The 13,200-nt window shown below is 32.3% G+C and overlaps 1 protein-coding gene across 1 annotated transcript in view; it reads left to right on the top strand.

Moving 5' to 3' along the window:
- Positions 1-13,200, top strand: part of LOC127704233 (receptor-type tyrosine-protein phosphatase mu-like) — a 120,910-nt gene that overhangs the window by 15,688 nt on the left and 92,022 nt on the right. Inside the window, exon 2 of the mRNA XM_052208186.1 lies at positions 10,437-10,676. Coding sequence (XP_052064146.1) covers positions 10,437-10,676 — 240 coding nt within the window. The remainder of the gene's footprint in view (positions 1-10,436; positions 10,677-13,200) is intronic.

Here is a 13,200-nt window from a genome sequence, read left to right as displayed (position 1 = left end):
TTACTGATCTTGAAGAAGCTAATTTTCGGATATACGATCAACGATGTGAAGCAATCGACCAGCAATACCAATTACAACGCGACAAAGAACATATGCGGGATCGAATCACAAAACTAGAAGACGAATTGGACAATTTTCGAAATAATACAAGAGAAGATAATCATCAAAACCAAAACTATCGTTACAGAGGACGCCACAACCGCAGAAGAAACTTTCGGAACCATAACTTCAGATGAACAGTAAGACCCGGGTCGTGTCTTCAAGGGCCGCGGGAATATATGACCGGACAATTTGGACTGTGCAATGAAATTAGTTTTTAAACAACATTTAATGTTTTCAATTGTTTTAATGTGTATTCTTGTTTTGCATTTATTTTATTATTCTGAACTTTGTCGTAAATTTAGGCATAAGTGTTTTACACGGATTATGTGTCATAATCTTGGACAAAGGACTTAAATTCATTTACTCTATTCATTTAATTACTTATTCTCTGTAACAGTTTAGACAATAATTTACTTATACGTGTCGGACATCAATTACTCTTCTAAACCATTGTTATTTCTATTTGGCATATGTTAATCATCTTAATCCTTTAATTGCTTGTGCTTATATATATTGTTATTGTTTGTATGTTATTTTACATTTGGTTTGGAGTTTGTTGTTCGGTCTTGCCGGACTGCTATAATAAAAGTTTAAGGAGCGAAATATTCCTTCTTGATTTCCATTTAGCCGGAACGCCATTTTACCCGGCTATAACAATACAATCCTTTTATAGACAATATGTTTATTTTATTAATCTAACTTTTGGTGTTTATTTTTTACATTTAATTTAACAATTACAATTACAAAGTATCATTATTTGTGATTTAAAAAGTTAAATATTGCGAAAATTTGCTTTTTAAATGGCCTTATATAAAATTAATGTAGCATGTATTTAAACCAATTGAAGAATCATTCAATATACCGGTATCAAGGAATCAAGATTTATAACAATTATTCAAAACTTAAATTAACATGAGCAACATTGGTTTAAATAATTCTTTCACATATATTTATGAGGGGGGGGGGGGGGGGGGGGGTTAACAGGTATTTGCATTACATGATTTGCAGAACACGTTAAACAAAAACCTGGCACACTTTGAAAAGTCATAAGGTTATGAGGTTATATGAATGGAAAAAGCCTGTAAAGTTGGCCTACTGCTAATCAAACCATGCTTTTCAACATATTTTAATAAATAATTTTTGAGGATTTTATGTCATCTGGATAAGTAATGTATGGGAACTTAAATATGCTCATAATGAATACTTTTGTCACCTATATACTGCATGTTGTTATTTGAAGTAGATACCAAGATTGGATTTTATTATGCCCCGCCACAAATGTGGATGGATTATATAGATATACCCTTGTCCGTCTATAAGAATGTACAATCCTATCCAGTTAAATTTTGCATATAGCCCCATTTCTCAGAAACGTATGGTAATATATCGATGATATTTATTCACCACAGACATTTTGTATACCAGTAGTACAACACATTACTTGAGTCACTATGACCTACATTTCATGCTTTAGTGTCTTTGTTTAAGTCTTGCGTTTAGGTTCATTTCACAGAAACCTATAGTGATATTTCACCACTACAGTATTCTTTTATAGTACCACACAGCTCATCAACAATTTGATTACTGTGACCTACATTTAATGGCAGGAAATTCTGTGTCTTTTAGACACATTTTCTAGTTTCTACAAATCTAACACACTATTGAACCTAAAAAATTTTATGTATGTAATTTCAAAAGCATAAAACGGATAGATTGACAGATATGAAAAAAGATTAAATGGCTGGTGTATCATGTTCAACAATCTCATGTATTAATTTTTATACATAAACAAGAGTACTATGAAATGAAAGAAGAATTTGTCTATCTCAAACTTAAATATAAAAGGCTCCTCTAATAATTCAATATACAACAAACATAGAAGCTGTCCTGTATGTTGTATTTGTCAGCATTATGTCTAAAATTTAAAATATATATAAGAAGGTGGGAAATGATTGCCAATGAGACGTGGTATGATTGCCACTTAGAAAACTTTCCACCAGAGACCAAAATACATAGAAGTTAACAACTATAGATCACCCTATGGCCTTCAACAATGAGCCAACTCCATACCGCATAGCAAGCTATAAAACGAAATGACAAATGTAAAGCAATTCAAAACAGAAAACTAGCAGCCTGATTTATGTACAAAACACAAACAAAAAATTAAAATATGATATACAACAACAAATGACCACCACTGAATTACAGGCTCCTGACTTGGGACAGATACAGACTACATATTAATCTAAATCTTTAACTTTTTCATAAAAAACAAGAAAGTGTAACATAAGTCATGAAGTTTCCAGAGAATTATAATTCCAAATGCCATTATGCACCTATTTTTGTTTTTGATGGAATTGATGTTTGAGGTTTCCCATATCAGACTTGGAGGAAAAGAGGGGAAATCATTTTTGTTTTTATCTATCTAATCATCTAATAGACTAATACATCTTGTTAATTTGTGTGTCCTATTGACATTAGATCTAATAAGGAGCATTATCACAGTAGGTCATAATCTATAAAAGTTTGGTACTTTTCCTTCTGGATATTTGGTTTTCAAAATTATCTAGATTGTTCCCTACAATCAAAAGTTTGGCTTTTTGAAAAATGGCGACTTTGACAATTGAATTATATAATCATTCAGTTCCACCTTCCACTTCTTGCTTCACATAATGTTTTAAAGTATATCTGTAAACTTTGATTTACTTATCAAATGATCTCATAAAAACCCTTCAAAATGAATGAATTTACATTAATTTATGAATGCCACGACCTTGACCTTTGACCTTACGATTTGACCATATGACCTAAAATTCAATGTGGGCCTGCATATCACTACGGGGTATTGTAAACCAAAATTAGGTTTTCATTTCAAATAGTTTTGGATAAAAACGGGAGAAAAAGTTGAATTTTATCAAAAATAGCAATTTTTTTGTTGCCATGGTTTCACCCTTTTAGTGAATTATCTCTTTTAAAAGATCGGTGGCCCCCATTTTTTCGTTGTTGCTTTTTCTGAACTTCACTTATAATTCTCTTAGAATAGAAAGTTTAATGGAAATCAGTAATTCAGATCTCATGATTTTTTAGGATAAAGGTAATGCAGGTGATATTTTCCCTATTAGTCTTTTCCCGCCAAAAATAGATAATTGGATTAAGAATGTAAAATATCTTTCTTAAACCAACGGTGGCCTATATTGTTTTTACCTGAACATGCAAGACTATACTTGTGCTTGTTGTAAAACAAATTTAAACAAAATCTTATATAAATTGAAATCTAAGTATGTCAACACACAATTTTCCCTGTTCTTAGTTTGTAAAACAGCAAAACAACCCTCTTTATTTCGGTAGTCTATTAAACGCTTAAATGAACGGTGCCCCTTTTATTTTATTTCATTATTTTGATCCACTCACTTTTAGGGATAAAATATCAAATTTTCAGGAATTTCTTGTATAAAGTGTTTATAGCCTCGAGCCTCATTAAACGTATGCTTAAAAGAAAGGCCATAATTTATAAACATGCGAAGCGTACTGAAAATTACAAGGAATACAGGCACTTTCATAAAGCATGTAAACGTAAATTTAGACAGGATGTTTGGAACACCATAAACGCCAGCTTTGAAAAGAAAAATTAAAAACCATTTTGGAACTACATGACAGCCAAAAAACAGAACAACATTGGAATTACCCCACTTTAATTAAATGGAGGTCTAACATTTTTTAATGATACATCGATGTTGCTTGCAAGACAATTTGATCAAAGATCCTATAAATGGAGAAATTCGAACGTTTGTAGGACGCCATCAGAATTTGTTTGACCGTAAAGAACCATATGAGTCACAAATGATAATGGATATGTTCCACTTCTACATGCCACAATCTTTCTTTTTCCTCGATTGTAGATAAAGATGGTCAATATATACGACTTATAACCGATGTTTTACTTGCAATGAGTAACACCACTCGTGCTACCAGTTGGCCAGAAACTACACACCCTTCTGAAACACCTCCGTTGACCCCTAGTTTTGATGAAAAGGGACTCGTGTTGTTTTTGCTGTCAATTTTGTGTTATTTCCTCTTTTTTTTTTCAATGTCTGTGTTGTAAACCGGTGAAAGTCTTGTTTATCCATCGTACAGACATGGAAAACCTTACTTCATTTCAAACGTTCACATTCGGTCAAATTTTAAATAAGTTACATATACCAATGATTTTTACATGTTTTAAATTTTGTGATTTTATGGGTTAGAAAAGAGACATTTATAAATGCACTAGTATATGATCTATGCCTAATTACTGGATATGACTCATTAAGCTATTTAAAGAATAGCACCTAGGCAGATGTCACATGCGGAACAGGAACTGCTGATCCTTCAACAGCACCTGAGATCATCCCCGATTTTAAGTGGAGTTGGTGTTGCTCAATTTTTAGATGTTTGTGTAGAGATGTCTTGATTGTTGTTATTCTATTTGTGTTTTTGATTCATGCTGTTATCTGGTTTGTTTTTCTAATGATTTTTAAGTGCCGAAGTATGTTCTCCATCGTTTTTATCATCTAAACAACAACATATTTTCACAGCAGTTTCAAAATGTTTATTAAGGACAGCCCATTTAGTCTTTGCACTATTCTCCGCCACATTTAAAACAGCACTGTACATAACATCATTGTCCACGCAAATTTTTATCTACCATTTTATATCTTTCAACCACATTTTAATTGCTCATTACAAAATGCTGAAACCGTTGTGCTAATTGTCTAATAGGGTATATGCCATCCACATTCACTGGAAGGAGCACTCTAGATAAAAGGCCGAAACATCACCCGCCTAAAGCTTTCACATGCTTTTAAGGTGGACTGAAACCTTTTAATTACTATAGCCATTTCTAGACAAGACACCATATTTGAATACTGTATTTGTGCGATATTAACGGTCAATCCGATTTCCCAACGTTCTCCTTTTACAAGTGTGTACTTCTACTCATGGGCTTCATTTACCATTTTCAAATTACGTTTGCTTGAACTGTATAGTTAAATTGCATAATCGCACACGGGTACTAGAAGCCAAATTTAGGACGGAAAAATGCCAAAAACCATTGCATAAGCAGTATAATGAAATTTATATGCACCCAGAAAGAACATTCTCTTAATGATCTCACATCAAAATGTCCAGCTCAGTCTTTAGTGTTACAAACCAGTTGTGGTTAAGTGGACTCAATCCATTCTTTGAATGTTACATACTTCTCACCAGGGTCTCGTTCCTCAGTTAAATTTGGATATTTGTATAAAAATGAGAAGCACGCCTATTGTAACCTCACGGAAATGTCTTGTTCATGATGCATGAGAGCCTCTAAAAGGAATCTGCTGTTCATGAAGTACTGTTTCCCTTATTGAATACTTGTTCAATTACTGTTTTCTAACCAATCACATTAGGTTATCAACGATGTCATTTCTAAAACAAAACTACTCTTTGTTCTGCTAAAATATGTTTGCATGTTCCACTGTTCTGATTTCGCAAACGCAAAAAACGATGGATCACAAGTGAAGATTGATACATGTCTCGGAAAACAAAATTCACACATTGTTGGAATGTATTCATGAAATGTCGAATCGTAGTGACTGATTTGATCTCTCCCTAAAACATTGGTCAATGTGGACCGATACATAAAGGCGGATGACCATTTGTCTTGGCTCTAAATGCGTGGAATGATTTCCAGACATACTTATTGTGTCATTATCATCTGATTCAAGCCATCTGTGTTATCATTTTGTTAACTTATGTATACCATGTAAGGATGGAGTTGCACATTTGACTACTTATACCAGGTTGGCATACATGTATTTCTGGTTAGACAATTGACAGAGTGCATGTCCATAAAACGGTAATTAGTAGAGGTAAGTATGATCGCATGGTTATATTTGGTTAGTGATAAGGATCTATCTTATTCTATAGTAATATAATTATATACTAAGTTATAGCAATAACACGAACAGTTGTGCTGGCGCATGATAAATTGGTTAAAATACCAGACAATATATTAAGGGAAATGCATATATTTCAAAGCATTAGATTATGACAACTTTGCCAAGTAAGACTAAATTTACGTTAAGAGATGGTTTTAGTTGAGTTGAATGTAATATTAAAGAAGAATAAAACAGAAGTAATTTCGAAATGGATAACGTCGTACTTGCCTCAATTGAATAATTCGACTGCATCTGAATATTTCCCCAAACAATTAGCAACTCATGTTTTTGATGACTGTGGAAAAGACTTTTGCCTACATCATGTTTTTTGAACTACCTGTATGTGCAGCTTATTCACGTATCGTTGTCATACAAGCAGATTGTTGCGGTTGCTTGTTTAATTGCAGCACCAACATAATCTTTAAACAGTAGAAGCAAGCACCTGGCTTGTTAATGGCATTGCAAGCCTGAGATAACTGCAATTTTGTTTAGATCATTACTATGTCCTCTTTTATGTGATCATAAAGAAAACTGATCGAGTCGAGAAGTACACATTCTAGTAAAGTCTAGTTTAAATATTGGAATAACGCCAGTGTCTCGTTGTAGACTACTGCTCTTCTAGAATGGTACCGTAGTCATGATTTTCTATACTTTCCTCACAAATCTTTTGATGTTTGACTTTAGTATATAAATGTGGCATACACTTGGTATCATAGGGCACCTAGATTTACTGAAGGTACATCAAAACAAGACACTTTGTCACTTTATATAAGGAATATTTGTTGATTTTGATGTTATGGCGGCCATCTTGGGAAAACCTCCATATTGAAATTTCAAGTTGGGTCCATAGCTACTATTGTTCGAAGCACATGGGAATTGTGACATATGTTTTCTTCTGAAGTATCGGAATAAAATTGTAACTTTGATTGTTTTGATATGTTATAAATACCAGTTTGCTTAATTCTGTCTCCTTTTGTGGATTGTATGGAAAGTAAGAAATGTATAAGACACTTAATGCGTGATTTGAGAAATGGGTGATACGTAAATTTGCTATTCTTAAGAATTGCTTGGTTTCAAATTGTGGTCCGTCGATGATAATACATTTGTCTTCTCTATTTATTTCGTGGTTGTATTTTTTATGTTCATATGCTTTGTTTTTTATTGCGTACACTTGAAAATATCACAAAGTACGTGTTGCTATTATTTAAACGCCAGTCAATTGTTTGAATAAAATAAAATACGATTGCAATTTTACTCTGATGCATTGTACGAATTAATAATAAAAAAATAATCGTATTGCTGTCTTTATATAAAAAAAAAGAAGATGTGGTATGATTGTCAATGTGACAACTCGCCGCAAGAGACCAAATGACATAGAAAATAACGTTATATGTCACCGTATGGCCTTCAACAATGAGCAAACCCCATACCGCATAGTTAGGCTGTTTTTAGAAATAGACTAATTTATTCTGCAATGTTAGAAATAGACTAATTTATTCTGCAATGTTAACAGGCGACTTTAAAAAAACTGCTTAATTCAAATTTACAGAAATGTAACCTGTCTATGATGAGTTTATTTATATACATGTGCAGTAAGGTCTTCGACATTTCAAAATGGCTGCTGTTACCATTGAAACTGCATGTGTGAGGATTTATGTTTTGTTTATTTTGTGTTAAACTGTTTAAATATTGCATATCGATCCGAAATGAGCAAAATATTTAGAAATCATGTTACATGACGTATGTAGATATACAGTTGGGTGCAGACCAAATATAACATAAAGTAAACGCACATCAACGCTGCGTGCACATATTTCATTTGTTAGCTCCAATTTTCGCGTTTAACGCGGTCAACATTGAAACGCGCGTTAACTCTGTGTCCGTTTAGTCAGTAGTTAACGGACGTTTACTACAGATCTTACATCTTTACTGGTACATGCATTTAGAAAACGCGCATTTACTCTTCCCGTTAACTATTTGTGAAAATTAATAATACCGTTTTATTCTTGTTAGAAAGATTTTTAGGTTTAAAGTTTGAATATAAAACAATAACTTTTTTTAAATTACTTTCTATCCGATTCTAATGAAATATGTTAATCTTGATTTCATTAACATTTAACACTTTTATTTTCTTTATTTATAATGGCTTATTGGTCATATGTTGCAAATGATAAATTAATAATATATCGCTAAAAAATATTTTCAGAAATTATTGGGTAATTAAATACTGCAAAGCTTAAAAAGCCAACAATATTCGTTACAGTAGATTTAACTAGGCAATGCTTCCAGACTTTATGAAATTTTCTTTTTAGACAATTCACTTACTTCAATAAAGGCAACAGTAGTATACCGCTGTTCAATAGTCATAAATCGATTTAACTGAAACAAATCCGGGTCACAAACCAAAACCGAGGGAAACACATCAACTATAAGAGGAAAACAATGGAACAACATAAACACTAGTACTGAACTGCTACAAAAACAAACGCCAACATACATAGAAACGGACTATTTGATAACAACTGCCATATTCAAAATATTTGCTGTAGTTCATTATTTACTGCATGTATCAATGATTGTGTTGGTCGACCTAGATATACGATGTATAACGTCAATTTTATTAAACCTATTCATCCCTGCAGACCACAGAAATTTCTTTTTATAAACTTGAAAAATCCGTCTAAATAATTCCTTCCCTTTTATGCATACATTGTAACGATCCATCCTAAGGTATAAAAAGAAAATTTATCAGGCCAGTACAAGCTTTTGTTATATAAAAAAAATATACTGGCAATTTTCATTGTTATCGACATAAATATTAGTAACTGTAAACTTAAAGAGCACTCAAGTTGTGTAAAACTATTCATCCTTAGGTACCAAAAGAACAGAATTTTAATGCCGTTGTATAATATTCTAACAAAAAGGAAAATATAGGCACCTTTTGTTGATTGTACAACAAATTTTGGAATTTAAAACTTAATTTCTCCACTTTTATGCCTAACAATCCATCCTGAGGTAAACAAACGTATTCAATTATCAGGCCAGGACAAGAATATTAATAAACAAAAAGAAATATTGGCACATTTTATTGTTATCGACATACAGACTTATAGAGCTCTCATTTTTTGTAAAATTATCCATCTGAGGTACCAAAAGAATAATCAGAGAAAAGGTGGCACCATTTATAGATAAATACAACAAACACGTCAATTTGAAACCTAATTCCTTCACTTTTATGTCTGAAATAAAATTGAGAATGGAAACGGGGAATGTGTCAAAGAGACAACAACCCGACCAAAGGGCAGAAAAACAGCCCAAGGCTACCAATGAGTCTTCAGCGAGGCGGGATTCATGTGGCCCCTAAACAAAAATGTGTACTAGTTTAGCGAAAATGGACGTCACATAATCTCCAAAACATATAAATGAACCAAAATTGAAAAAAAAATCAATCTTAAGGTATAAAACGTAGTCTATTATGAGGCCATTACACGAATATTATAAAAAAATTAGAAATATTGGCACTTTTTATTGTTGTTGACAAATGTTTTAGTAAACCTAAACTTATGAAGCTCATATTCCCTGTGAAGATCCCGAATACCATATAATATATTTCATATAAAAACAACATATTATATTCATATAAAAAAGAAACTGATATCAATATAAAAACAACATATTATATTCATATGAAAAAAAATGATATCAGTATAAAACATTCTTTATAACACAAATAAACTTATAATGATAACAAAGTACGTCCCGAAATTTGTTTCCGTTCTCTAACTTTAGTTTGCCTTGACCAAATGTTATGAAGCGTATACACATTGCGTATTACCACTAAAATCAGACACGTTCAAATATGGGTGGCGTCACTTTTATGTCTGAAATAAAATTGAGAATGGAAACGGGGAATGTGTCAAAGAGACAACAACCCGACCAAAGGGCAGAAAAACAGCCCAAGGCTACCAATGAGTCTTCAGCGAGGCGGGATTCATGTGGCCCCTAAACAAAAATGTCAAATAGGAATTATGTTTTTGGCAGATAATTGATAGCCTCTGGGAAATTCACTCACATTTTGTTTACATATACTGAACACTAGATAGGCTAAGTGTACAGATCGTAAGTGTCCTTTTTAATCAATCGGTAACTGTCTCGTTGTCGTGTAATCCAATTCTCCTTTTATTTATATTTACAGTTCAGACTTTTTACTCAAGTAACAATTATTTGATCATGTCTACTCCTGTAGTCTAAATAAGTGAAAAATAAAACGAAGAGAATGTATTTACGAAGTATGTTGTCTCTGGCATTAAAGGGTCCCCATGCAATATAGATATTGAAGGCTAACAAGTGAACATCATTCAACTTTTTCCCTTTCAGAAACAGCAATTGTTGGTACAACAATTCAGCTTCTGTGTCAGTTTTTAAATGGAAGCAAATGGCAGAAATTTGACAGCCCGACTGGTTTTTGGAAATATATATATGATGGTGCAAAGTACTCCGGTACCTCTTCTAGAGCCCTCACAATATCTAATTTTCAGATAGAAGATTCTGGAAACTATAGGTGCTTGGCCGGCATGACCGGACCTGGAGGTAACACCACAAGGCTCAATCCTGAAAGTGAGTTAAAATGAATTCATTACGTTCTATGTTGTATAGCACTGGACCTCTTAATCATAAGATTACTTATTAAAAATACAGTTTCTACGGTTTTCATCAAAACATCGGTTACCAATTTTTCAAGGATAAAGCACAGTTTTTTTTATCAAGTACGAATGATTTTGGTTATTGTATAAGTTGAATATTTATCGGTCCGAAAAAATTGCTTTTGGGAACCCGCACATATTCATATAATCCTGGATTGTACTAATAAAGTTCTGTTGAATAATAAAACCGTGTTTACCAAAACAACAGACATCGTGAGTGTATAGAAGAAGTCATATTTATGATTTAAGCAATTTTGTAATATTCGATTAAAATTTTACAGGAGAAGAATGAATTGTAAACATGGTAAATACATGTGGTCAGACGAAGCCCAAAATAAAGAGTTAACAACATTATAAAACGTATAAATGATAAACAAAAAAACATGTAAAAACATTTTAAAAAAAATGCTACAACAGGTATAAACTGATTAGTAATAAAGGGATTATCAATAACTTTGTTTTCACTTAGCAATGATATGTTTTCAGTCAAAAAATTAAACAATTTGCGAGAAATTCATATAGTTCTATAATAACAATTACCCCTTCCTTGCCTCATCAACTCTAGATAGAAATCATTTCGTTCGGGATACGACACTTCTGAAATTGTAACAATTCTTTTTAAAAAATCATCAGAAAAAGAGCGTGTAAGTCAAATAAAATGAATTGAATTAGAATACTGCTTCCGAAGGGGACGTTGCTATCGTCTTAAAATTGGATTTTTGTCGAGCCTTTGACATTTATGTCGCAAAAGCGAAACAAAACGATCACAGATTCCGTCGTCGGTGTCGTCAACATTTAGTTTCAGTCTGTGGTTAAAGAGTTTTTTTGACATTAATAACATTGTTCCAACCTTCGTCGCATTTTATGAAATTGGACAGAAGCTTGTTTATGATCAGTATATACAGAATCCAGAGCAAAATATAGAAAATTTTTATTTCATTTTGCAGTATTTATTAATGGAGTTTTATTTTTACAGTTAACAAGTAGATACAGTATTGATTTAAAAAGTGTTACACATCAATGACTTTGTCAATTCTTCATAGAATTTTATGAATTTTTGGCAGAAGCAATTTGTGATTAAAAGATAATGTCTGAAGAAAACTTTTTTTTTTTTTTTTTATTTTGTAGTATTTTTCTGGTAGATGGACTTAGTTTTTTACAGTTACCATTTACAGACAGTCTGGGTTTAAATTTTTTTGACATGAAAAATTTGTAAACCTTCATGGATTGTTATAAAACTTGAACAGAAGCTAATCTTCAAAACTGAGAAAATAACTTTAAAGAACATTTTTGATTTTTTTTTAAATTCTGTTTTTTACTGATAAGTGGACTCACTTTTTCAGTCAAAACAACACTTTTACACTGTACTGACTGCAGCAATCGCAGGCTAGACACAGGGTCCCGCGGAACCATTTACGAATGTTAGTTTACCTAAATGAAACAATAGTTGAATAAGGCTGTCATGGATCAGAAAACCTATGCATGATTCAGATAGAAGAAAATGAGCGTCTTCGTACGTTATATACAATCACATATAACTAATCTTGTGTGAATCGACATTTTGGCATAATTAATGAACCCTGCTCCAGCAGATGACGAAAGAATAAGGTTTTTTGGTTAATTTCATACATTGGAATGCGAAAATGACATGAAACATGTTTGTTTTTTATTGACATCTATAATATAAGATTTCTGCATGTAAAAGGTTACTAGTTTTTACTTTTTACCTCTAAAAATGAATTTCATAGATACTGATTATTTAAAACGAAAGGGATAAGAAACCAGAAGCTTTCATACCTAGAATGATTGCATTATTTTCGTTAATTCATTTTGAAGTTAAAACAAGATATTATGAACGTATTTTTAACTTAACATTAATCTAAAATATAATTTGAATTCGCAATTTGTTTGTCGACGATTTTAATTTGTCATCGTCATATTTTTGAGGGGTAAATTCCGCGGTCTACCGGTCTGTAACTAAGGTAAGTCGCCATTTTGAATACCGGATTTTATAAGGTATTCAATTCCTTCAAAAATAAACGTAAAAGTCACATTTTTTTTTAACATGAAAACCTTTATTTTGTCAATATTTATATAATGCTGAAGCGTTCGCAAAGTATAAATTGACTGGTGTTTACGTTAGTGTATGAGTTCATGATGTTTATGTCAAAGACTAGAACAAGTTTCGCGGAATTCTTTAATAAAGAGAATTAGAAACAAAAATAATAATGAAAATGGAACTTAGTGATTACGTTGCATTAGAATGGAGATTATCGTTTTGTTTTTTAAAGCCTGGCCTACGTTAAACTTGGTTTTACTATTGCAAACAACGTTTTTTCTCATCGTTGAAGGCTGTACGGTGACATATAACTGCTTATACTCACGTTGTTTAAACTCAAGTGGATAGTTGTCTCACTGGCAATCATACCACAACTTCT

The sequence above is a fragment of the Mytilus californianus genome, unplaced genomic scaffold (assembly GCF_021869535.1).
Source record: "Mytilus californianus isolate M0D057914Y unplaced genomic scaffold, xbMytCali1.0.p SCAF_6, whole genome shotgun sequence".
Taxonomy (NCBI): domain Eukaryota; kingdom Metazoa; phylum Mollusca; class Bivalvia; order Mytilida; family Mytilidae; genus Mytilus; species Mytilus californianus.
The sequence above is the reverse complement of the archived record's forward strand: the minus strand, read 5'-3'. Positions and strand labels throughout refer to the sequence as shown.